Genomic DNA, 24,669 nt, shown 5'->3' on the forward strand with positions numbered 1-24,669 from the left:
ATGCACATTTATTCACTAAAAATAATAATTCCACCTTGACCACTCACTTCACTCCCCTTGTTTCCATTTGACTGGAAATTGCATCCAAAAGCAGCACATCGTGGCATTTTACTTGGCGAGTTTAGGCAGCAATAAGCAATTGTTGAACACGCTACACATTTGGAAAGATCCCAATTACGTCATCACTGCGAGCCCGCAAACCATGGCGCCAACTAAAGGTCAAAATATGGACTAAATATTATAAAATATTGCCATTGATTTAACTTTTGATGTGTTTCTAACAACATATTTTAGTACAAGAGAACAATTGCGGTTTATTAGAGCCTACATGTATTTAAGTTAGAGGATCACTTTAAGACTGCATATCTCCGAGGCTGCCATTGATGGCAATATACGTCCAATCCATTTTGACTGCGAGGGCTGACAGCGATCCATCGGTCTGCCAGATCTGGTCTGATCCCCATACAAATTGAGAAATTGAAATTGGCAGTGAAACAGGATCACTCAATGCCAGACTTCCCAGGTGAAATGGATTTGATGTCTATAACTGTCAATGGCAGTGAATGACCTACAAGAAACAAAATAATCCAGAACAAATTGAATGATCGCTGGCTGCCCCCCCCCCCCCCCCCAAGTCAAAATGGATTTGGAGTCTATCAGCTTATATGGGTGTTTCTATTATAACCTTTACTAACTAGAACAATACAAACTTTTTTAATTGTATGCACGGGTCTGTCAGCAGTCTTGATTTTGTTAACAATAATGTTGAACGGCCCATTTTTCATTACAATGGCCTAACAATAACAAGCAAATCACATGCCTTGGATGACTAAAACATAACAAGATGTTTGCCAGCTAAAGTCTGACGAGAGGAAACAAAATGTCTTATTATCTTCTGTCAGATGTTTCATTTTATTGCATTACTTTAATTTTGTAGTGTTTGCTGTGCAAAACAATCATAAATGGGGTTGTATAAATAATATGCTCTGCCAGAGAATGTCAGGTTATTTGAATAACTCATGTATTCGTCTTTGTTCATTTTTTGGACATGATTGTATTTATTGCACTTGAGCAATTACTCCGAAATAAAACTACAGTGATTCCTTGCTACTTCACGCTTCATTCCCTCAGTACATCGCGGACTTTTTTCAATTAAGGAGAAAAATAAATAAATAAATACAGATGAGCTGTCCTGAGCCGATCGCGTAGTCTCCCTCTCCCTCCCTCTCCCTGCCCTTTGTTAATCAGGCAGTGCACTAGAGTTGCTTATCCAAAGTTAACGATGATTGGCAGATGTTTAGGTTTGATCTTGCCAGAGACAAGAACATCAAAGCGCCGCATGCATCAATCATCGTTTCACCTGTTAAACAGTTGCTGTAACAACTCGTGTAAAAGTGAGCAGCATGAGCAGATTTGAGTGGACTCACTCAAAGAAGCATTTTCTACTACTTTATTCTTTTAAAAAAATAATTTGGTGGAACAGCAACATGTTTAAAACTTATCATAATTATTACATTCTAAGTGCTTAAAAATCATTTATTTACATATATATATGTATATTTTTTTTTTTTTAACTATACTTTGGGAAAAACAGTGAAAAACATTTCTTATATGTATGTCTTTCCAATGCTAATTCTAAATAAACACATTGAGCACACCTTTTTGGGGCTACTTCGCTGTTTTTCACTTATCTCGGTGGTTCGGGTCCTCATTAACCGCGGGATCACTGTATTGTGAAAACAAGTGTGCAGTTTTATCCTAAACTGGTGGAAACCATTACTTTTTTGTGTGTTTTAGACTAAAACAAGACGAAAACCTTTGAATTTAAACTGACTAAAACTTGAGTATTCATCTACTAAAACTAGCCTAAGATATTTAGAAAACGACGTAACGGCGATTGAGGTATTTTCATCCATAAGATTAAGATGAAAATGACTGCCAAAAGCCACACCGTCAGTGAAAGAGTTACGAGTAACATGGCCTGTTTCACCTTTAAACAGCTAGAAAGAGAATCGACTTTGAGATTATTGAATAAAGTCAAGTGCAAGTGTCTCACCTTTTTGCGCCTCTTCGAATCGGTCGTTCTCAGCCAGCCACTGAGCGTAAGGCACAAATACGTCGTTTTTAAACTGGGGATGCTTCTCTGCCAGTGAAAAGGCCTGAGAAAACGGACAAACATTTTCTATATGGTAATTTGACATGTGGAATGAAACATTATCCTGAGTCAAAACGTGGCTGTGCAATCGTATTTTGAGAGTGAAACGCATGTAAACTGAGTATATTTTAGACTCGATTCGAAGTGTAATTGCACCACCTGGGCCGTTTGAACGGTGCAGGAGGAAGAAAACTGACATTTTAAATGTGTCGATCTTGGAAGTAAGCACAGCCAAGGAACACAAATTAGTATACCGGCAAGTAAATGTCAGTCCAATTTTGTCTGTCAGGTTGAAGAATAGAAAAACATATCCTTTTGTCCTTCCTTCTTGGCACTAAGAAGAAGGTATTAGGAACCTTGTCCATGCCAAATATGAGCCATTCAATATTCTGTTTTTGGCATTCTGGTTTCGGAACACAAATAGCATGAAATTAAATTTCCGTTTGGCCTCAGGAGCATCGTATGCACTGATTGTGGAATCTGATTTGGGGCATAACAGAGATGAAGATAATGTTTGTTCAGTTTTGGGATTTTTGAATCGTAATTAGTGCACAGGTTCAAAATTTTAAAAATCCAAGCAGGGTGGCCAATTCTTAAGTGTTTAAAAGAGCTTGTCAGGTAATTAAGGATTAAGTTACAAAAATTCAGCTGATTTTTCAATTCATACTGGAGTTTATTTAACAGCATCCCAAGTGGCTGACATTTTGGTGGTTTTTATATCGATGCAATGATATTCTGAGGATGTAAAAAGAAGTTTTCCAGACCTCCTCCCAGTGTTGCGTTTCCACATGCAGCTGCACCAGGGCCTGCAAGTCACCCATTTTGGAATATGTCTCCGAGGCGTAGCCATGGTGCTTCAGCTTCTTAAAATAGAAAGCACATTTGGCCAGGGGTTCTCGTTCAGCCTTGTCCAGCTTTCGAGCCAAGTCGATCAGCCTGAATGAAAAGAGAAAGGAACGAGATGAAAGGAAGGGGATGAGGTCAGAGGTGTACATATGCAGTGCCATTTTAAGAGCGAGGAAAAGAGGACCAGTATCATCGGCTGGCTTTTCAGCAGCACCATGACAACGAACGGCACCACAATGATGTGACATGATAGCACCACTTGTACCTTGAAATGCAAAATTCACTGTGCTTGGCGTGTATGAGTGTAAGCTGATAAAAGGATAATTCTACAAAAAAAAAAAAAAAAGTTAAATTAGCAAATCCAGGCGAGCCTCTAAATAAATCAAATGTATTTTATCATTATAGTAGAGACCAACCGACTTTTTTGGCTAATGCTGAATCCCATATTCACCGGCATAAAATTTTAATAACTGATTCATTGGTCAATTAAATTGACAAATATACTATAAAATAAAAAAACATTTTGTAATCCGTTAGCGCTTTAAAAAATAAAGATATGAGCTACAGGCAGAACATTTAAATTATATGGATGGGTGTCCTTTAGTATTTCTTGAACTGTACAACAGACAGGAAAATAAGCTGATTTATAAAAAAAAAATGAACTACGACCGCCAGGCTTACTCCATAAAGATGTTGTTAGCCGAGAGACATGATATGTACATCTGAAATGTACACATGCTCTCTAAAGACCATATCAAAACCTCCAGACAACAATAAGTCTGAAATTAATTAATCAAATTAAACAGCCCCGGGACAAAAAATTAAAAATCTGGCCCTGAGTATTGATACAAATACATACCTAGAAAATACCTACCAAAATTTATTCTGATACGTCTAGGAATAAAAGCAGAGTACCAAGAAGAACAAAGCAAGTGAGACCTTTGGGACCTCCCTCTGGGCGGTCTAAGAAGGGTTTGTTTTAGTGTCATTCTCTTTAGCCTATTTTGGAACGTGTTCAAATGGAAAGACAACACGTTTATCATATGAATTCCAGCCAAAAGAATCTTGTTTAAAAATAGACAAAAGACAGAATTTCATTTTTCTGAGGTGTAATGATGGAGTAAAAGGGCAATAACAGCAATTATTTTCAGGAAAAACCCATCGGACATGGGGGCAGACATTTGATCAAAGCTGGTGCTATTTTAGCCAATTAAATGGGAGTATTCCAAAGTGCCATCCTTTCCCTGTTATGTCATTAATACCCATTATCTCATGCACTTGTGCCCGAGTCTATCAATGTGTCCTGTGCATGGGTAAACCTGACATCACAAAATGGTTGTACATGTAAACGGTGTCATTTTTGTTTGTATTCCAACATGTTCTCCGTTATCACAGCTTTCGCAATTTGCCATTTGTATATTGAAACACTGAGCAACAATGAGGTCACTTATAATAGATGTTATAGCTCTCATACTACAATTATACACATACAGTGGTATGACAAAGTATCTGAGCCTTTTGGAATTTCTCACATTTCCGCAAATAATAAGCATCAGATGTGATCAGATTCTTTGATAAAATCACACAGATGTAAAAACAGTGTCTGCTTTAACTAAAACCATTCAAACATTTATAGGTTTTCATATTTTAATGAGAAAACGACGCAAACAATGCCAGAAGGCAGAAAATTAAGTAGGTGAACCCCCTGCCTAAGGAGACTTAAAGAGCAATTGAAACCAATTTTTACCAAATAGTTTAAGTCTAGGTTTAAGTTTAAGTGTGCCTAATCACTGATGAGTGGTTTAAAGATGCTCTGCCCACTATAAAACACAGAGCTGGTAAGAATTGTCTAGACGAGAAGCATTGTCTGATGTGAATCATGGCTCGGTCAAAACAGCTGTCTGAAGACCTACGATCAAGGATTGTTGATTTGTATAAAGCTGGGAAAGGATACAAAACCATCTCTAAAAGTCTGAATGTTCATCAATCGACAGTCAGAAAGGTTGTCTACTAATGGAGAGAGTTTGGCACTGTTGCTTCTCTCCCAAGGAGTGGCCGACCACCAAAGATGACGCCAAGAGATCAGCACAGCATACTCAGAGAGGTAAAAAAAAGAATCCTAGAGTGTCTACTAAAGACTTACACAAATCACTGGCACGGTCCAATATCTCTGTGCACACGTCAACTATAGTGTATCACAAAAGTGAGTACACTCCTCGCATTAGTGCTCAGACCATACACCGCACTCTACATCAAATTGGTGTGCATGGCTGTCACCCCAGGAGGAAGCCTCTTCTGAAGACGGTACACATGAAAGCCCGCAAACAGTTTGCTGAAGACATGTCAACAAAGCACACGGATGACTGGAACCATTTCCTATGGTCTGATGAGACGAAGATTAATTTCTTTGGGTCCGATGGTCTCAAGCATGTGTGGCAGCGACCAGGTGAGGAGTACAAAGATAAGTGTGTCATACCTACAGTCAAGCATGGTGGTGGAAATGTCATGGTCTGGGGGGCTGCATGAGTGCTGCAGGTGTTGGAGAGTTACATTCCATTGAGGGAAACATGAACTCCAACATGTACTGTGAAATACTGCAGCAGAGCATGATCCCCTCCCTCCAGAAACTGGGTCGCAGGGCAGTGTTCCAGCATGACAATAACCCCAAACACACCTCTAAGATGACCACTGCTTTACTGAAGAGGCTGAGGGCAAAGGACTGGCCAGGCATGTCTCCAAACTTGACCCCAACAGAACATCTTTGGGGGATCTTCAAGCGGAAGGTGGAGGTGCGCAATGTCTCAAATATCCGGCAGCTCCGCGACGTCGTCATGGAGGAGTAGAAGAGCATTCCAGTGGCAACCTGTGAAGCTTTGGTCCACTTGCCTGGCACGACCAGACTGTTCTCCCTGTATTTTTCAAACATTGTGAGGAAAGTCTGGGACCCAGCCCATTACCGCTCATTGGTCGCCAGACTCTATAGCTGGAACAGCGGTGAGTCTGGTGTACCAGGCTACTGGTCAACCCCATGCCCAGTAGAGTAAAGGCAGTTCTGGATAATAGTGGTGGCCACACAAAATATTGACAGTTGACATGTTGTATGTTAATATTGACAACTTTCACTTTGGGTTGCCCTCACTTTTTTTGCTAGGGTTTTAGATATTAATGGCTATATTTTGAGTTATTTTGGAGGGGAAAATAAATTAACTCTATTATATAAGATGCACACAGACAACTTTTCATTGTGTCAAAGTGTCATTTTGTCAGTGTTGTCCCATGAAAAGATATACTTAAATATCTGCAGAAATGCGAGGGGTGTACTCACTTTTTTGATACACTGTGTATGTAAAACTATGGCCAAGAATGATGTCCATGGGAAGACTCCACAGAGGAAGCCACTGCCGTCTAAAAAAAAAACATTGTTGCTCGTTTAATGTTAGCAAAAAGGCACCCTGGACACTCCACAGAAGTTTTGGAAAAATATTTTGTGGACTGATGAAGCGAAAGTTGAAATGTTTGGGAGTACCACACGTCATGTGTGGAAGAAAAAAACAGCTCACCAACATCAACACCTCATCCCCACTGTGACGCATGGTGCAGGGGGCATCATGATTTGGGGCTGTTTTGCTACCTCAGGGCTTGGACAACTTGCAATCATTAATGGAAGAAGGAAACCAAAAGTTTATCAGGATGTTTTGCAGGAAAACCTGAGGCCGCCTGTCAGACAGTTGAAGCTAAAACGAGAATTGATGCTGCAACAAGACAATGATCCAAAACACAGAAGTAAATCAACTTTAGAATGGTTTCAGAAGAACAAAATACACGTCCTGGAGTGGCCAAGTCAAAGTCCAGACATGAACCCCATTGAGATGCTGTGGCATGACCTAAAGACAGCGATTAATGCCAGACAGCAGTTTTGTTGAGAAGAATGGGCCAAGATTAGTCCAGATCGATGTGCCAGACTGATCTGCGGCTACAGGAAGCATCTGGTTATTGTTGCTGTCAGTTGCTGCTTTTTAGTTAAAGCAAACACTGCTTTTTCATCTGTGTGATTTTAACAAAGATCAGATCACATTTTATGGTGATTTTATGCAAAAATGTGAGAAATTCCAAAAGGTTCAGATACTTTTTCATACCACAGTACAGTACAGCACAATTGTAGATTTGTTTAACTAGAAGTCTATTCTATTTGGTATTCCATCCCTCATAAATAAGCAAATTGAAAAAGGCACGCACATGTCACCCCAGCCTTGTTCCCCCAAAACCTCAATGGCTTTCAGATTCTCTCCGGCTGAGATGTACATCTCGGCCGCAGCCTGGGGCTCCTTGCTGCACTTGGCCCAGTCGGCCTGCTTGGCCATCAGGATGCGTGACGTCTTCGGATCGGCCGCCCCGACATAGTCCTGCAGTGTAACACACAAAGCATTGTGATATACAGCAATTCCCTTATGCGGGAAGCAAAAACTGATGCTTTGTCCCACTGCAGACGGCGGACAAATGAAAGTCAAAATAGAGTCGTTGGCCCCCAGTTCCGGCGTGCGTCTTAACTAAAACATACAGCCTCAGGGAGCAGATGGCCGGACAGCCGCATAAATATACAGCAGCAACATCAAACACACATCGCAAAATCTGACACACAAGCAAGTCGGCCCTTCATCATCTGCTCGGCCAACACAAATGCGCTGCTGATGATCAAAGTCTTCATATGCATGTAAGGGGGGGGCAGCATTTCCCCCCCTCCCCTAACTCTAACTGACCTCCAAAAGATTCATGTAAAAGCCGACGCTTCATTTCCAACTCTGACGGTGAAGCTGAGCTTTGTGTTATGATAGAATACGTGAGAGTTAACATGCTTTATGAGCACGCCACGAACTGTTGGGAAGATTTATGTGGAGTGACGTACGAGAAGACGACAGGCTATAAAAAATGCACATGCTGACATATAACCCCTGATGGAATCAGCGCTCCTGGAGGATGAGCTTTAAAATGTTTTGCATCAGAGAAACAAAAAGGACAATCACAGAAGTTCCACAAAACAATTTGTATTTACAATCCCACCCTTTGAGAAACGTCATAAGAGCAAGAAAAAAAAATGGTGTTTTCAGTCCCAATTTTTGTTTTTATTCCATCAAGTGGAGGAAAAAAATATGGAATTATGAAAAACAAACAAAAACACTCAATCACATGCACTTAGTTGAAGCACCTGTCGCTTTGTTAGCAGCTTGTAATGTGTGAAGCTTGATGGACTGAAGCAGCAGTGACAAACACTATTATCCATCACTGTGGCTCCAACTTGCTCTGACTGATGTTTCACAGCTCAGCTTTGAGACTTGGACTCCTCATTAACGCATTTTCTGGAATTTGAGTTCCTGACTATTAGCAAACCATCACGTTGACACGTCTTTTTTCAAGGAAGCTTTCACACTTTTTTCTATATGGCAAAATGCATTATGATCAAGTGATGTCATTTTGATGGACAGAATTCAAAACGTGTTCAAAACTGACTGGCTTTGGCTTATCCTAAAACATTCACATTTTGTTTGGATTTGTTCCAGATTTTAGACATTGCTGACAAGGAAGAAGTGACATTACAACAGGTTTTATAATTCTCTCCTTTGTTTTCAACTGCGTTGGAGCTTGATTTATGTCAAACCATTTGCTACAACAGCACTCTGTGAGCACGCTTTATTTAACCACAGTCTAATCAGCAGGTATCACCTGATGTAGGCACTTTTTACAACAGAAAAATTATAATTTTTTCCCTTCATCAGAATTGAGCGATTCCAATTTTTTCTTCTTGATTTTTTTATTTATATTTACTTTAAAGACACTCTTTTGAATATTTTGAATCAAAATACACTGCTGGCCAAAAGTAGTGGCACCCCTGCAATTCTGTCAGATAATGCTCAATTTCTCACAGAAAATGATTGCAATTACATAAGCTTTGGAAGTAATATCTTCATTTAGTTTGCTTGCAATGAAGAAACACAAAAGAGAATGAAAAGAAAAAAAATAATCATTAGCATTTTACACAAAACTCCAAAAATGGGCCGGACAAAAGCATTGGCGCCCTCAGCCTAATACTTGGTAGCACAACCTTTAGACAAAATAACTGCCAACAACCGCTTCCGGTATCCATCAGTGTGTTTCTTACGATGCTCTGTTGGAATTTTAGACCATTCTTCTTTGGCCAACTGCTCCAGGTCCCTGAGATTGGAAGGGTGCCTTCTCCAAACTGCCATTTTCAGATCTCTCCACAGGTGTTCTATGGGATGCAGGTCTGCACTCATTGCTGGTCACTTTAGAAGTCTCCTGTGCTTTCTCTCAAACCATTTTCTCATGCTTTTTGAAGTTTGGGTCATTGTCATGCTGGAAGATCCATGACCTCTGAGGGAGACCCAGCATTCTCACACCGGGCCCTTCATTATGCTGCAAAATTTGTTGGTTGTCTTCAGACTTCAGAATGCCATGCACACAGTCAAGCAGTCCAGTGCCAGAGGTAACAAAGCTACCCTAAAACATCAGGCACCCTCCGCCATGTTTGACTGTGGGGACCGTGATCTTTTCTTTGAAGGCCTTTTTTTTTTCTGTAAAATCTTTGTTGATGCCTTTTCCCAAAAAGCTCTACTTTTTTCTCATCTGACCAGAGAACATTCTTCCAAAACGTTTTCGCTTTCTCAGGTAAGTTTCGGCAAACTCCAGCCCAGGGTTCGCGTTAACCGAATATTTTCCGTCGTTGACCGTTTTTTTTTAAAACGGTGACAGAAAAAGCTGAAGCCCGTCTGTCATTTTGACCGGTTGCAATTCACACCCCAGACCACAAGGTGGCGAGTGAGCATATTAATTAGCTATTGTCTCTTTTGATGCATCTCACTATCCGGGTGCTGAGTGCTGACAGCGCATTGAAGAGTTAAGGACAGGAGGCTTTGGAGCGCGTCTGGGTCACAGACCGGTGCAGCTGAACCACTGGTTCAGAAGGAGCGCATGCTGCGGGATTTCCTTCCGCTGAAGCGGGTGCTTGCGGGTTCAGGAAACCACTCAGTCAGAGAGTCTTGTCGACTTTTGATCAGGTCACTTGGAGAAATGTTCCCTGATTTCAAAACTTTGTGAAGTGGCACTTGTAATCCCAGTCTCCAGTGTGGCCGCAGAGCGCGGATTCAGCCTCCAGAACAACATCAAAACGGCCATGAGAAGTCGTCTGTCCGAGGCAAAAGTCCAAAACCTCATGACAATAGCCTCTGCAGCAATCCCACTTGAGACATTTCATTATGCACAAGCGGGTAAGCAATGGCGTACCGCACGCATGCTCTTTTTAGACCGTGACGTCGCATCGTAAAGTGGAAGTAAAGCCGAAGTGGGACATTATAGACCCGCCTTCGCATAGGAACAACGTAATTTGTGCCACTTTTCTGAGGGTAATGTTTCAAAAACGAACATGCCGATCACGCATTGCTTTTTTGGAACTTGTAGAAACGACTCTAGACATTACGACACATGAAGGATGTTTTCGTCATACGTTTCCGGAAACCAAAAACTCGGGAGGAAAAAATGTGAAGACCGAATCAACTTGCACAGACTTTAACACCAGCTTGGTGAATCCATTCACATTTCATATGCGTAAACATTTTGTTGGGTTGTCATGGTCTTTCAGAGGACAAAGAGGTAAGTCATTTTTCTTAATTTTTTTAGCGTAAGTTGTGCCGTACTGCTTCTGTCTGACAATGAATGACCTGAAAAGAATTACAATGGTATCTGACTGCCACTGTTACCGTTTCTGTATATATATTAAAAAAAAAAAAACTTTAGTAAGGGTGAAGTGCAAATAAATTATAGAATTAAGATTTGTTATCAATGAAAAAATGATAAGTGTTCGTTGGCTGTCACTGAGTGGCATTTGCGATCGCTACATAAAGCTAACTAAATTACCCCAAAGAACGGCAAGAAATGTAGGACAACCAGAGGATGTATAAGAGAAACTAAATTCTATTGAATATGTCATTATTATCATTTTAAAAATTTAAGTGACTGGTAAAAATAGATTATGACTGGATTTTTATGACCCTGTCAGTCAAAATGACAGACAACGAAAAAGTCTAGCGCAACCTCTGCTCCAGCCTGGCTTTTTTATGTCTCTGGGTCAGAAGTGGGGTCTTCCTGGGTATCCTACCATCGATACCCACCATACGGGTTGACACTGTTCTACCCTCGGACTGCAGGACACCTTGAACTTGTTTGGATGTTAGTCGAGGTTCTTTATCCACCATCCGCACAATCTTTCGTTGAACTTTATTGTCAATTTTTCTTTTCTGTCCACATCTAGCGAGGTTAGCCGCAGTGCCATGGGCTTTACACTTATTGATGACATTGTGCATGGCAGACACAGTAACATTCAGGTCTTTGGAGATGGACTTGTAGCCTTGAGATTGCCCATGCTTCCTCACAATTTTGCTTCTCAAGTCCTCACAGTTTTTTCTTTGGTCTTCTTTCTTTTCTCCACACAGGATAGCGGTTGAGTCAACTTTAATCCATTTTAACTGGCTGCAACTGTGATTTAGTTATTGCCACCACCTGTTATGTGCCACAGGTAAGTAACAGGTGCTTTTAATTACACAAATTAGAGATGCATCACATGATTTTGCAAAGGGTGCCAATACTTTTGTCCGGCCCATTTTTGGAGTTATGTGCAAAATGATGATTTAATTTTTTTCCATTCTCTTTTTTGTTTTTTACTTGATAGCAAAATAAATAAAGATATTACTACCAAAGCATTTGTAATTGCAATCATTTTCTGGGAGAAATTGAGCATAATCTGACAGAATTGCAGGGGTGCAATAGGTTCTGCCAGCAGTGTACAGTATTTCTCTGAAACATACTGTACGGGATTGTTTTTTTTTCTCTCCAAAATAAATAACATGATCAATCTCCACAAGTGCATAGAGTTCGACATCATTTTGTCCAGGGTTTGTACATCACCGTGACGGGACCATCCCTCAGCATGTTTGTTGTATTACCTTGGCGTAGTCAAACATTCGCAGGTCAGTGTACATGCTCAGAGCTTTGGGTTCCTGGCCGCTGCGCTTGTAAAGCTTGGCCGCCTCGTGGAATTTTCCCTGGTAGGCGTAGATGTCCGCCAGGAACAAGTCATTGTCGTTCTCGCCTTGCTTCTTTCTTGCCTGTAAATCCCCCAACACAAACAATCAGACACTAGTGCACGTCATCCAATTTTGTACAATTCATTTAACTATTCCGACATATACTGTAGTTTATGAAGCAAAAGCATATGATCGTTTTTCTTTGTGTTCACGTGTTTAGGTTGTCAGTTTTACTTGTGATTGTTTCCTTGCTGCCTGAATTTACATACATAAAAATAGTATTAAAAATATAGTATTAATCCAAAAAATTTAAAAAATAATAAAACTAGTTACCGTATATTAAACTGAAAAATACACCTATAAATTAGAAAATCCTAAGAATATAAAAATTATAAAAATATTTTTTTTAAAAATGGAAATAAAGAAAACTAATTAAATTTGAAAAAATATATTTAATATTTTTATTTTAAACAAATTCCATAATTTGTTTTTTCGATTTCATTTTTTTTTTTTCATCTTTTAGGGATTTTTAAATAATTTTCTTTTTAGATTTGCAGTGATCCCTCACTACTTCGCGCTTCAAACTTTGCTCTCTCAGGTCATTGCGGATTTTTTTTAATCAAAAAAATATATATACAGATGAGCTGTCCCGAGCCAATTGCATACTATCACTCTCCCTCCCTCCCTCCCTGCCTTCCTCCCTCCCTCTCCCTGCTGTTTATTGTTCAGGCAGTGAGTCCACTGGAGTTGCTTATTAAAGTTAACAATGATTGACAGACATTGATGTTTGAACTTGGCAGAGAAGCTAACATCAAAGCGGCGCATGCATCAATCATCGTTTAACTTGTTAAACAGTTGCTGTGGCAACTCATTGTGTGTAAGTGAGCAGCTTGAGCGGATTTGAGCATTTAATGAATTTTATGAAGCCAAGCATTTCTGTGCTTTATTGTGGTTTAAAAATAATTCATTGGGACAGTAACATGTTTAAAACTTATCATAATTATTACATTTGAAGTGCTAAAAAATAATTTATTAATATTTTATGTATATATATATATATATATATATATATATATATATATATATATATATATATATATATATATATATATATATATATATATACATACAGGACTGTCTCAGGAAATTAGAATATTGTGATAAAGTTCTTTACTCTCTGTAATGCAATTAAAAAAACAAAAATGTCATACATTCTGGATTCATTACACATCAACTGAACTATTTCAAGCCTTTTATTATTTGAATATTGCTGATTTTGGCTTACAGCTTAAGAAACCTCAAAAATCCTATATCAAAAAATTAGAATACTTCCTCAGACCAAGTAAAAAAATAATTTTATAACAGCAAAACTAAATCAAACATTTGAAAATGTCCATTGATGCACTCAGTACTTGGTTGGGAATCCTTTTGCACGGATTACTGCATCAATCCGGCGTGGCATGGAGGCAATCAGCCTGTGGCATTGCTGAGGTGTTATTGATGCCCAGGATGCTTCGATAGCGGCCTTCAGCTCATTTGCATTTGTAGGTCTGGTGTCTTTCATCTTCTTCTTAACTATACCCCACAAATTCTCGATGGGGTTCAGGTCAGGGGAATTAGCAGGCCAATCAAGGACAGTGATGCCATGGTCAGTGCACCAGTTACTGGTGGTTTTGGCACTGTGGGCAGGTGCCAGATCATGCTGGAAAATGAAATCCTCATCTCCATAGAGCTTTTCAGCAGATGGAAGCATGTAGTGCTCTAAAATCTCTTGGTACACAGTTGCATTTACTCTGGACTTGATGAAACACAGTGGACCAACACCAGCAGCTGACATGGCTCCCCAAACCATTGCTGACTGTGGGAACTTCACACTGGATTTCAAGCAACTTGGATTTTGCTCCTCTCCAGCCTTTCTCCAGACTCTGGCGCCTTGACTTCCAAATGAAATGCAAAACTTGCTTTCGTCTGAAAAGAGGACTTTGGACCACTCTGCAACTGTCCAGTGCTTCTTCTCCATAGCCCAAGTCAGACGCTTCTTCCGTTGTCTTGAGTTCAGAAGTGGCTTGACCATGGGAATACGGCTATTGTAGCCCATTTCCCGGACACGTCTGTGAACTGTGGCTTTTGATACCTGGACTCCAGCTTCAGCCCACTGTCTTTGAAGCTCCCCCAAATTCTGGAAGCGGCTCTTCTTCACAATTTTGTTAAGGCTGCGGTCATCTCTCTTGGTTGTGCAGCGTTTCCGGCCACATTTTTCCCTTCCAACAGACTTTTTGTGGATATGCTTTGAAACTGCACTCTGTGAACAGCCTGCTCTTTGAGAAATTTCTTTTTGTGTCTTACCCTCCTGATGGAGGGTATCAATGATGGTCCTCTGGACAGCAGTCAGATCAGCAGTCTTCCCCATACTTGTGATTTAGTTTACTGAACCAAGCTGAGTGTTTTTAAGGCTCAGGAAACCCTCGCAGGTGTTTCGAGTTAATTAGATGATTCAGGCGATTAGTTGAATAGCCTACTTGTATACTTTTTCATGATATTCTAATATTTTGAGATAGGATTTTTGAGTTTTCTTAAGCTGTAAGCCAAATTCAGCAATATTAAAATAATAAAAGGCTTGAAATAGTTCAGTTGATGTGTAATGAATCCAGAATGTATGACATTTTTGTTTTTTTAATTGCATTACAGAAAGTAAAGAACTTTATCACAATATTCTAATTATCTGAGACAGTCCTGTATACATAAAAGTTTTTTTTTAATTATACGTTGGGGAAAAAAAGTGAAAAAACATGTCTAATATATATCTTCTTTCCAATGCTTAATCTGAAAAAATACATTGAGCACACACACAAAAAATGTTTGCGGTTTTTTACTTATTGCGGGGGGGTTTTGGTCCCCATTAAACGTGAAAAACAAGGGATTACTGTAATTTTCTTTTACTTTTGTTTTCATGTAACTATGTGTTCCCCTAATGCTTTTTGGCATATATTTGTTAACTCATTCACAGCCACCCCTGGTATTTGTATAGTAATCTCACAGTATGTGTTGTGGTAGTTCAGATACTGTATCAAGGGTTTATCTCAACTTGGGGAAAAAGAACAAACTATGAATTTACTTTAAAGAATAACATTTACAATTTACAACAACAATTACCTTTACCTCAATGCTATTGATGAGCTCCAGGTATCGTAAGTCTTGTATACGAATGAAGGCCTGTAGAGGGGAAGAGGCGTGATTTACATGCTGCCGCGACATACCTCAAGCACTGCAGTGGGTGGAAAAAGTAAGTGTAGCCTTTGAAATATTAATTTATGTAAGAATTTTTCATAAAATATGGTCTTATTTATTTATAAAAAGTACAAGAACAGAGTTTGCTAAAACTGTTACCTTTCTAACAATGATGTTTTCATACATATTTTTATTGCAAAGAACAGGACAGGCAGGCAAAAAAGTGAAACCTTGCATTACTGATAATGAATTCAATCTTAATAGTATCCACTAAGTAAAACGTAAAAACTAAATTTTACAAATACAAGTGTGTGGAAGTAACTTGCCTTCTTGGCAATGTCAAAGTCGAGGCCCTCTAGAGCTTCAGTAGCCAAATCCCTCCAATCGCTGTCCGTCACACCCAAACAGGCAATTTGGTGGGCTTCTTTAAACATCTTCCTCTCCAGGTACTGGTACATGGGGGCAGACTAAAATGGAAATGAGATAAAGAAAATTCGAGCGCCGTTTCACTCAAGTGAACAGTAAGTTCCTCTCATTGCACATGGCTGTCCGTTATCTGTACACACCTGAGGTACCTCAACGGCAGACATAGAATAGACGTGGAGACAGAAGATTTTGGAGCCGTTGAAGCCCACCATGAAACCTTGCATCTTCTGCTGGTGGACGGGAAAGTTGTTGGCCTTGATGTTGAGGTACCCATTGCCAGAGAAGCACAGCATGACCTCACACTGAGTGTTCCATGCAACACTGTTGGCGTTAGGCTCCTACACGGAACACAAAGCATGAGTTTGAAAAAGGATTCTTCACATACAATAACACTCCCTCCATCGCAGAAGCCTTTCATTCGAAAACACGTGTGTAGAATCTGTGTAAAAATTATATCACCATCATGTTTTCAGATGTATTCAGCAGCCCCACACCTTGGGAAAACACACTATAATTTGTCGGTCAGCTAGCCCTCCCCCTGAACTAATATGCTGCTTGCTGACCTGAAAAAGCAATTCTTTGCTGTTAATGTCATACACCAAGAGAGTGTTATGCTCATCCACCACGGCCAGCTTTTTCCGCGAGGCACTCATGTCCAGACATCGCACCGATGTTGATAACTTCAGCAGAGTGATGGGAAATGGATTGTCCACAAAAATCTTGAGGATCTACAGGAAAATCAATCAGTCAGTGTTCAAAATTATGATTCTGAGAAGCTTAAAAAAACCACATCATCAAAGTATTGAATCCACTGTTTCCCTCTTGCTTTTCCCCCAGACAACCTCCAAACACTCACAGCTCCATTTTTTAACCCGACGAGAAGACCTTCTCGGCCTGGCGGCCCACCGATGACTTTGATGTAGCGAATAAGCGACTCCATAAGCCATTCTTTTTCTTTGATGCTGGAGAAGGACAGACACTGAAGCCTCTTTTCCTGTAAAACACATCAGCATGAAGTGCTTCACTTGCTATCGTGTCACAGTGCGTAAATCATCCGCCTTATTTCCTTTATGCATCTTTTTTTTGTTGGCATTCATCAGCACCTAACAAATCTTGTCTGGCTGGTCTTTTTTTTTTTTTACAACACGAGTCCAAGCAGGATGCTGTAGAGTAAACAAAAATTTGCTTTGACACAGAGGCCCACGTCCCATATGAGCACAGCCCATTTGCAGTGTCTAAAAGCTGTCTGGAGGATGAAAAACGAGGATGCCTGTTTGAGGAAGATCTGAAAGATCTCTTTGGCACAGGAGTAGATTTGAAAGAAAGTAACCTATGTGTTATGGCAGCTCCTCCTCCCCAACAGTGTCTGTCAAATACAGAGACAAGAAACAGAGGCGCACGCTGGATCGGCTCTATGCGCTTCTTTTCCTTCACTCGTGACTTACTTGATCAAGTTGAAGAGTGTTAGTAGGGGCAGAGAGTAACAAATCCTTCGGAACATTTACAAACCCCATTGAAACATTTGTGAAATGCTGTTTTTTTCCTGCCCACAAACCCTCAATTTTAAATCAATTTGCAAAAATAAACAAATTCCATAATTCCTCTATAAACTCTAAAACAGGGGTCTCCAAACATTTTTCTCAGAGGGCAGGTTTCAGAAAAATTAAAGGATGCAAGGGCCAATTTGAAATCCTTCCACTTTCATTTGTTAAACAGAGGATCAGAATCAGTTAAAAAAAAAAAAAAAAAAAAAGATGTGGGTTTTAAAATGAATTTTTAAGTATGAACCCATTGGTTGCCATTGATTGTGATAGATGTCCAATGCACTTTGACTGGGAGGGATGAAAGCGAATGATCACTCACTACCACCTGAATATTTTATTTTATTTTTTAATTTTTTAAACTTAACATTATACTTATGTTCCAATTTGCTAATGTTTTGACGAATAAAAATCCTGTTCAATTGATTTTTTTTAAACCCAGATATCTCAAAATAACACATTTTAGAGCTGTAATTGCAATACCGTGATACCGTGAAACCGTGATATTTGCTTAAGATTATCATACTGTCCGAATCTCATACCAGCACATGCCTACTACTAGCCTTTCCACTTGAAATGGATTTGATGTTTATAACTGTCAGTTGCAGTGAATGAGTTAAGGGCTACAAGAAACAAAATAACCCAAAGGGATAAGGATATTGTAAAATGCTGCGAATCCTTGTTTTTCGTGGTTAGTAGGGACCAAACCCCTAACTCCGCTTGAATAATGGAAAGCCGCAAAGTTGATGGAGAGCGTATTTACATTTTTAAAAAAAATGTTTTTGTTTGTGTTACTGTTCAATGTAGATATGTACATTTATTTTATGTTTTATATATATATATATATATATATATATATATATATACACACACACACACACACACACACAGAGGGGAGAACAAGTATTTGATAGACTGCCAATGGGTTTTCCCATTGTCAGTGTATCAAATACTTGTTCTCCCCACTGTATATATATATATATATATATATATATAATATACTGTATGTTTCTGGATAGTTTTTTTTTTTTTTTTAATTTAGAGGGTGTTTTGAGGTATTTAAACTAGGGTAAATTCAGACTTACGCGGAAATCCGGGTTACATCGCCAGCGTAGGAATTGAACTCGTTCGTAAACCGGGTACTACCTGTAATATGTTTTTCAGTGTCTGTAGGCCACAGTTTAGACAACCCTGCTCTATAAGAAAATGATCACTCTAACCTGACAGAGGACAATGTGATTGGAGCAGACCACCAGCAAGTTGCACTCAAACTTCTTGCAGATTTTCTCTTTGATACGATAGCGCATGTCCGAAGAGTCGTCCGAGAAAAGTTCGTAGATAATTATCTTCTCGGGCAGCTGGATGGCAAGGCGGTTTTTATAGATGGCAATTTTCTTCACCAGCTCGCCGCACTTAATCCTCACTGAAAAAGAAGACAACCGTCTGAAAATCAAAGAACCACATTTTATTTTGGGGGGGGGGGGGGGGGGTATACTATGTAAAATGTGTGTGTAAAATGTTTTACAGGTAATTATTAAAGAACAGAAGAAGTTAGACGAAACTTGTTTTTCCAGTTGAATGAGTACATTCCTAATTTGATATATTCGGAGTAAATATAAATCACAGAACACAATAATCTGTGGGTCTTGAAAAATGATAGCTTTAAAATGGCTGGTAATACAGGTGGACTAATCTGAAAACAGCAGGCATAGAATGGGCTAAAGGAGAATACATGAAAATGGAAACAAAAGACACAATGAATAAATAATTTATGGGTACAAAATGTTAAAATACTGTTAGTAGTAAGCACATGTTGGGTCATGTTTGCAACAAAGGGAAGAAAAGAACACGTTTCATGCTTATCAAAACTATTTCTATAGCAAAAGTGCACCTTTCCCTTCAGTGATGAGGTGCTGGACAATGACATCAGTCATGTTGTCTCGATAAGCGTAACGATCCTTGTAAAGGCCGTGAACTGTACTGAAGTGAAGCTGGTAGCAGGCAATAGTGCCATCTTGGCAGCCCATCACCTAGTGAAGAAAAAAACAATGGAGCAGCGTGTCTAATTAACACCTCCAAGAAAAGACTGCAAGAGTGGGAAAATGTTCCTGTGGTTGGAACAGCCACACATAACAAATGAAACACTCAGTCTTATCGCTTATGCCAAAATATAGCATGATTTTTTTTTTTTTTAAGTATTAGTATAAAGTAGAACCACTGTCTTAGAGAGGATGCTTTGTTTCAAATGTGTTGTTGTGTCACTTGAGATAATTGTTGAAATCCTTGACTTTCACACATAATCACTGCCTTTTTTTCAGGCAAATGACAGAGTTTACACAAAACAGTTCAGATTAAAAAACATCCTTCTGGCATTAATAAACACACACCCAAAAAAGTATCAAGAAAGAAAATAGCAGTGGGTCACAATTTATTTAGTTGAGGACTTAGAGAAATGATTTGAAATCACTGACGTGACGTCTGAAAAAAAAGCTGAATTTTGGGGAAAAAAAGTTACAAGGAAACACAACACTCCAGAACTACTACTTTCTTTCATAAACTGTAGTTTTTCTGGCTTCAGCCAATTTGTGCCCCATTAGTAATGCTGTGCATTTTTCTATTTTCAAATCATTTTCCCCCCCATACAATTGAGGAATTCTACGCTTCCCCCTCTCCATCTAAAAAATGTATATACAACAAATTTCTTGCTTTATTTAAAGTATTTCCTAAAGCCAGAATGGACACATTTTTCCCTTTTAACTTTTTACTCCAAAATTGAACTTTTAGATGAGCACCCTCCGGGTGCGCCGATACCATGGTTTGGTACATCTTTGTTGAACTCACCATAAAATTGGAATCAGGCTTGACCCGGCATGTGCAAACCCTGGAATTCTGCTCGCCAATGACGCCCAGTCGCACCCCATCTTTTGTGTAAAGGGAGGCCTGCTTGTCAGACCCGCCCATGACGATGTACTCGCCCTTGGAGAAGTAACTGATGCAACACGGGTCGTAAGAGAGATTCCTGTCCTTTCCAATCTGAGCCAGACAAAGAGAGACAGCGACCACATTTGAAAAGGCTTCTCTTTTATTTATTGCTCAGGCCCATGGCCAATATTTCCCACTGTCTGGGCCGGCACCATTCAAAGTCAATGCCGCATCCAACCATTCTTTTAAGAGTCAGTTTAAAAATTAATAATAAATAGACAAGCGACAGCTAGATGGACAAAAATAGTAAAGTGCATCTTTGTTTGAAGTAGCTTATGTCTTAGCGTTCAAAGTCCATGAGCACAGCTCGGTATTAATCACACACCTCTACACATCTGGTTCTCCTCTCTGTGGGGGGTGGAAAAAGAGCCTGACAAGCCACAGATGATTCTTATTCATCGCACACAATTCCTGGCTTTGTATTCAAAACTGAATGTTGAGTGAAAAAAAAAAGTAGGCCAGCGACAGTATATGAGCCTGTGGCATAAAGGCAGGGTAATGAAAGCGCATAGTTGTGTACAATTACGGCACTGCCCACAGGGAGTTTGGGAGGGAGGCGAGACATCTAGGGGCCATTAAATCATAGCAGGGCCACGTCCAACAAATTGCATATGAGCACAGCTATTACATCGAAATAGGAGGCTAGGTAATTTGTATTATTTCCTACTTTTGTATAGTAAATACCACTGTTTATCTAGAATTTCATTAAAGGAACAGACAACACCTAGAAGTGACTCTCATGTGAAAGATGAAAGTCATGCCCGATTGGGCAAGCAAATGAAAAAAATACCAATACTGAAACACCCAACAATTTGCGGCATTGTGTAATGCCGATACTGTGCCGATACCAGTCTTTTTTTTTTTTTTAAAGACCCTAAGAAGAAAAAAAAATACTGCATACTAACTTGAATGTTAAATAATTGTTATGGTTTGCTCAGACAATGTTTTAACGCATTGGCTGCTAGTGACGGCGCCAGACGTCCAATCGATTTAAAGTGGGAGGAGTGGCACTACTAGTGTTGAACTCATTTCAATTCACAGCAGAAGGACGATTCAACAGCACACGATTGGATGCCTATCATCATTTTGGGAAGGATTTGCGCACAAGTGTGTATGATGAGTATGTCACGAGGACGGGCGAGCAATGTCGGATACCCACATTTGATTGCACTGAACACCTCTCACCCCGCAGCTCCGACACAGGGGCTGCTCTCATCCCCCCGGGACCCAGGGGGGGGGTCCCTCGAAACATCCGTGCCCCCATCAACCAGCTCTCATGGAAAGGACGTGGGGATGCATCACTGTACCCACCACGCCTGCCCCAACACTGCTCGCCGACCCGGACTCCCAGCCACTACCGCAACCCCTCAACCGACAAGGCACACCGCGGGACCCTCACGGCCCACTAGCCCTGGGGCAGGAAAGGAACCCTACCTGGTGGACACCTCACCGTCCCATCAGTTCCCATCCAGCCCGAGGACACCCGGATAGAAAGGGTCAGAGGAAGCCGGAAGCGTGAGAACACTGAGAGGCCACTGCCCGGCCGAGCAAGACTGTAGCTGCCAAGTCCCCGACTGGCAGCCACTACCCAGCATCGTGATGGGGTGGTGTGAGGAGGCTAGTTCAGTGCATGCATTAAAATAGGAGACCCCGGCTGAAATTCTGTGTTTTTTCAGTTGATTAAACACGATTCTTTCAACCGTGATGCAGGTTTCTTGCACTGCCTAATGAATGACACCCTTTATGCATTTCGCTTTGGACCACATTTTGAAACTTTTAACCAGTGTTGCTAATCTTACTTTATAAAAGTAATTAATTACAGTTACAAAATACTTCTCCCAAAAACTAATTACGTTAGTAACTCAGTTACTTGAATGTAAGAGTAATTAGTTACTTGGGAAAGTAACTGGTGATAATTTTCATGTTTGTTTTTTTCTCCCAAAAAAAAAAAAAAAAAAAAAAAAAAAATTCTTTACCCTAAATTTAACTAGACAATGGGGTATTGCGGATATTGTGATAACTAAATAGTAACCTTTGCTATGTGTGGAAGTCATTTAATGTTGTGAATCAACCGTTAAAGTTGCTAAAATTGCTCCCGTTATTGCATTAGTTCCCTTCGGTCTACTTTCGACATGTGTAAGTTTTAAAACTGTTCCATCATTTAAAGATAGATTTAAGTCAAGATTTTGCCGTTTTAGGAGCGTTTTAGATATAAAGTTACTTAGGTTCGCTAGGAAGGCTCTCTACAACAGAGCCTTCCTGAGAAGTATACTGCTTTAAGATGGCGGCTGTTTACTAACGCAGCTAGTTCTTTATACATGTTGCTAATGCCACCATGTTTGTCATTTGCATCTAGTTCTATGTATATGTGATATCTGCAGGAGCATCATGTGAGCGTAGTTTGTAGGCTATCGGCTACAGTCAGGTATTGTTGGAGCCACCTAGCATCATGTTTGTAACGGTGCCACAACTCCCTTGCCTCCTCCCCACTCCTGCTCTGCTCTCTCGTCTCCATGAGTCTCTCTCAGACTTTTCTCGCATCATTCAACCAACATGGTAACGCATGGTAACGCACGCCTTTCCCGCCTCAGTAACGGTAATGGCGTTGCCAAGATGAGAAAAGTAATTAATTAGATTACTAACTACTGAAAAAAATAACGCCGTAAGTAACAACGTTATGTTCTAACACCGTTATTAACAACACTGCTTTTAACCCTGGCATACTGTACTGTATTAGTTCGCAGATGAGGATTTTAAAGTCACATGACTTGGGTCGGTCACCTGCTTTCCACTGAGTTGATAGAAAGAAAGCTTCTGACTCCAGTCAGCCACGGCAAGGATGTCATGTTGTTCATCCCTTGAAAAACAAATGAAAGGAAATTTGTTACAAAAAGAAAGACTAAAGGACACTTGGTGTATTTAAAGACAGACAGATGTTCTGAAAACCTTAATTCAGGGGTCAGCAACCCAAAATGTTGAAAGATCCATATTGGACCCCCCAAAAAAAATACAAAAACGTCTGGAGCCGCAAAAAATTAAAAGGCGTATATACTGTAAGCTTTATAATGAAGGCAACACATGTTGTATGTATTAGCTATATCACCCTACTATGAAAATGACTACCAGTAAGTTGGTAACAAATGTATAACGAGCCTTCAAGATTAAATGTTTATTTTACCTGCAGTTCATTTTAAAGAGAATGACACACCACGTGACTACTCTGTTGTACGAAGCCGCCTCAAGTTTACCTTCATTACAATATTAATGAATTAGAATCATGTTTTTACTTCTACAGAAACCATATTAAAACCAAAATATATTTCCCTGCTCCATCTTTTACATTTTCAAACATTTTTGAAAAATCAATGTCTCAGACATCTGCTGTGCTGATTTAGCCTTGCACTAAATCCCATACTATTCTGCCGCCACCTACTGGCTCAACATCAAACATCCCTCGTGTGTCTCCCGGTTACTAACTTGGAAGGATTCCAAGCTATTGACCAGATGGGACTGGAGGAGCCTCCCGAGCGGTCAATCTTGACCTTCTCTTCGCCGTTCTTGTTGCGAATGCTCACCACTCCGTTCATCATACCTAGGGCAAGGTACTGCCCATCGTTTGTCCACCTGTTTTAACATAAGACAGTGAAACCCAGTGAACGTAGATGATTTTTTAAATAAGGTGAAAAGGAAAGTGTGGTTTACTCACCCGCAACATGATATTTTGCTGCTCACTTTGTGTTTATTTACAGACTTTTGCTCAGGTGACCAAAGGCCTGCAATGGGAAGCAAGTTTTTTGATACTCTCATGTCTCAAAACAATGTTACAGAAAAAGGTATATGTCTCATATTTCTGCATAGGTTAGTCATAAGATGTGGTCTGATCATCTCTGAAAGAATATGCAGACTGTTTCAAATAATACCACACAAATAAATACATATTTTCAAATTTTGATTGAAAACTAAATGTAAACAGTCTACAAGTGCCCTTTCAAAATTGGCAAAAAAATTAAAACAAATCAGGATGAATTTTGAATAAATCACCTTTACAAAACTGTCACATGCAGAAAAATCTCAAATTGTCACGACATCTCAAATTGTCAAAGAAAAATATTAAAACACAGACACAAACTTTATTCTTGTGATTTTGGTGAAGATCAGAGCACAATTTACGACTATTATATTCATATATTTCAGAGATTCTTTTCCCTCCTACTGTAGATGTATACTCTCAACTGACCAAAGTCACCAGAGGAACAGGATGCAAGTTGATGAGTGACTGGGTTGTATGCAACACACTGGATTGAGTCGTAGTGTCTACAGAGATAGAAAATTTTTTTTTTAAATTAATTCACACATTATTTTCAACCCCAAAACACCAGAAATGATAAACAGCTATTAC

General features: G+C 39.7%; 1 protein-coding gene across 1 annotated transcript in view; it reads right to left on the reverse strand.

The window, feature by feature from the left end:
• ift122 (intraflagellar transport 122 homolog (Chlamydomonas)) overlaps window positions 1-24,669 on the reverse strand; it is a 51,675-nt gene that overhangs the window by 18,407 nt on the left and 8,599 nt on the right. The window contains exons 5-20 of the mRNA XM_057829977.1: window positions 24,508-24,584; window positions 23,977-24,043; window positions 23,748-23,894; window positions 23,052-23,127; window positions 20,130-20,321; window positions 19,180-19,318; window positions 18,509-18,711; window positions 16,604-16,741; window positions 16,311-16,475; window positions 15,888-16,085; window positions 15,648-15,788; window positions 15,253-15,306; window positions 12,013-12,174; window positions 7,238-7,404; window positions 2,920-3,091; window positions 2,057-2,159 (exon numbers count right to left, since the gene is read on the reverse strand). Coding sequence (XP_057685960.1) covers window positions 2,057-2,159; window positions 2,920-3,091; window positions 7,238-7,404; window positions 12,013-12,174; window positions 15,253-15,306; window positions 15,648-15,788; window positions 15,888-16,085; window positions 16,311-16,475; window positions 16,604-16,741; window positions 18,509-18,711; window positions 19,180-19,318; window positions 20,130-20,321; window positions 23,052-23,127; window positions 23,748-23,894; window positions 23,977-24,043; window positions 24,508-24,584 — 2,201 coding nt within the window. The remainder of the gene's footprint in view (window positions 1-2,056; window positions 2,160-2,919; window positions 3,092-7,237; window positions 7,405-12,012; window positions 12,175-15,252; window positions 15,307-15,647; window positions 15,789-15,887; window positions 16,086-16,310; window positions 16,476-16,603; window positions 16,742-18,508; window positions 18,712-19,179; window positions 19,319-20,129; window positions 20,322-23,051; window positions 23,128-23,747; window positions 23,895-23,976; window positions 24,044-24,507; window positions 24,585-24,669) is intronic.

This window comes from Corythoichthys intestinalis, chromosome 2, assembly GCF_030265065.1.
Source record: "Corythoichthys intestinalis isolate RoL2023-P3 chromosome 2, ASM3026506v1, whole genome shotgun sequence".
NCBI lineage: Eukaryota > Metazoa > Chordata > Actinopteri > Syngnathiformes > Syngnathidae > Corythoichthys > Corythoichthys intestinalis.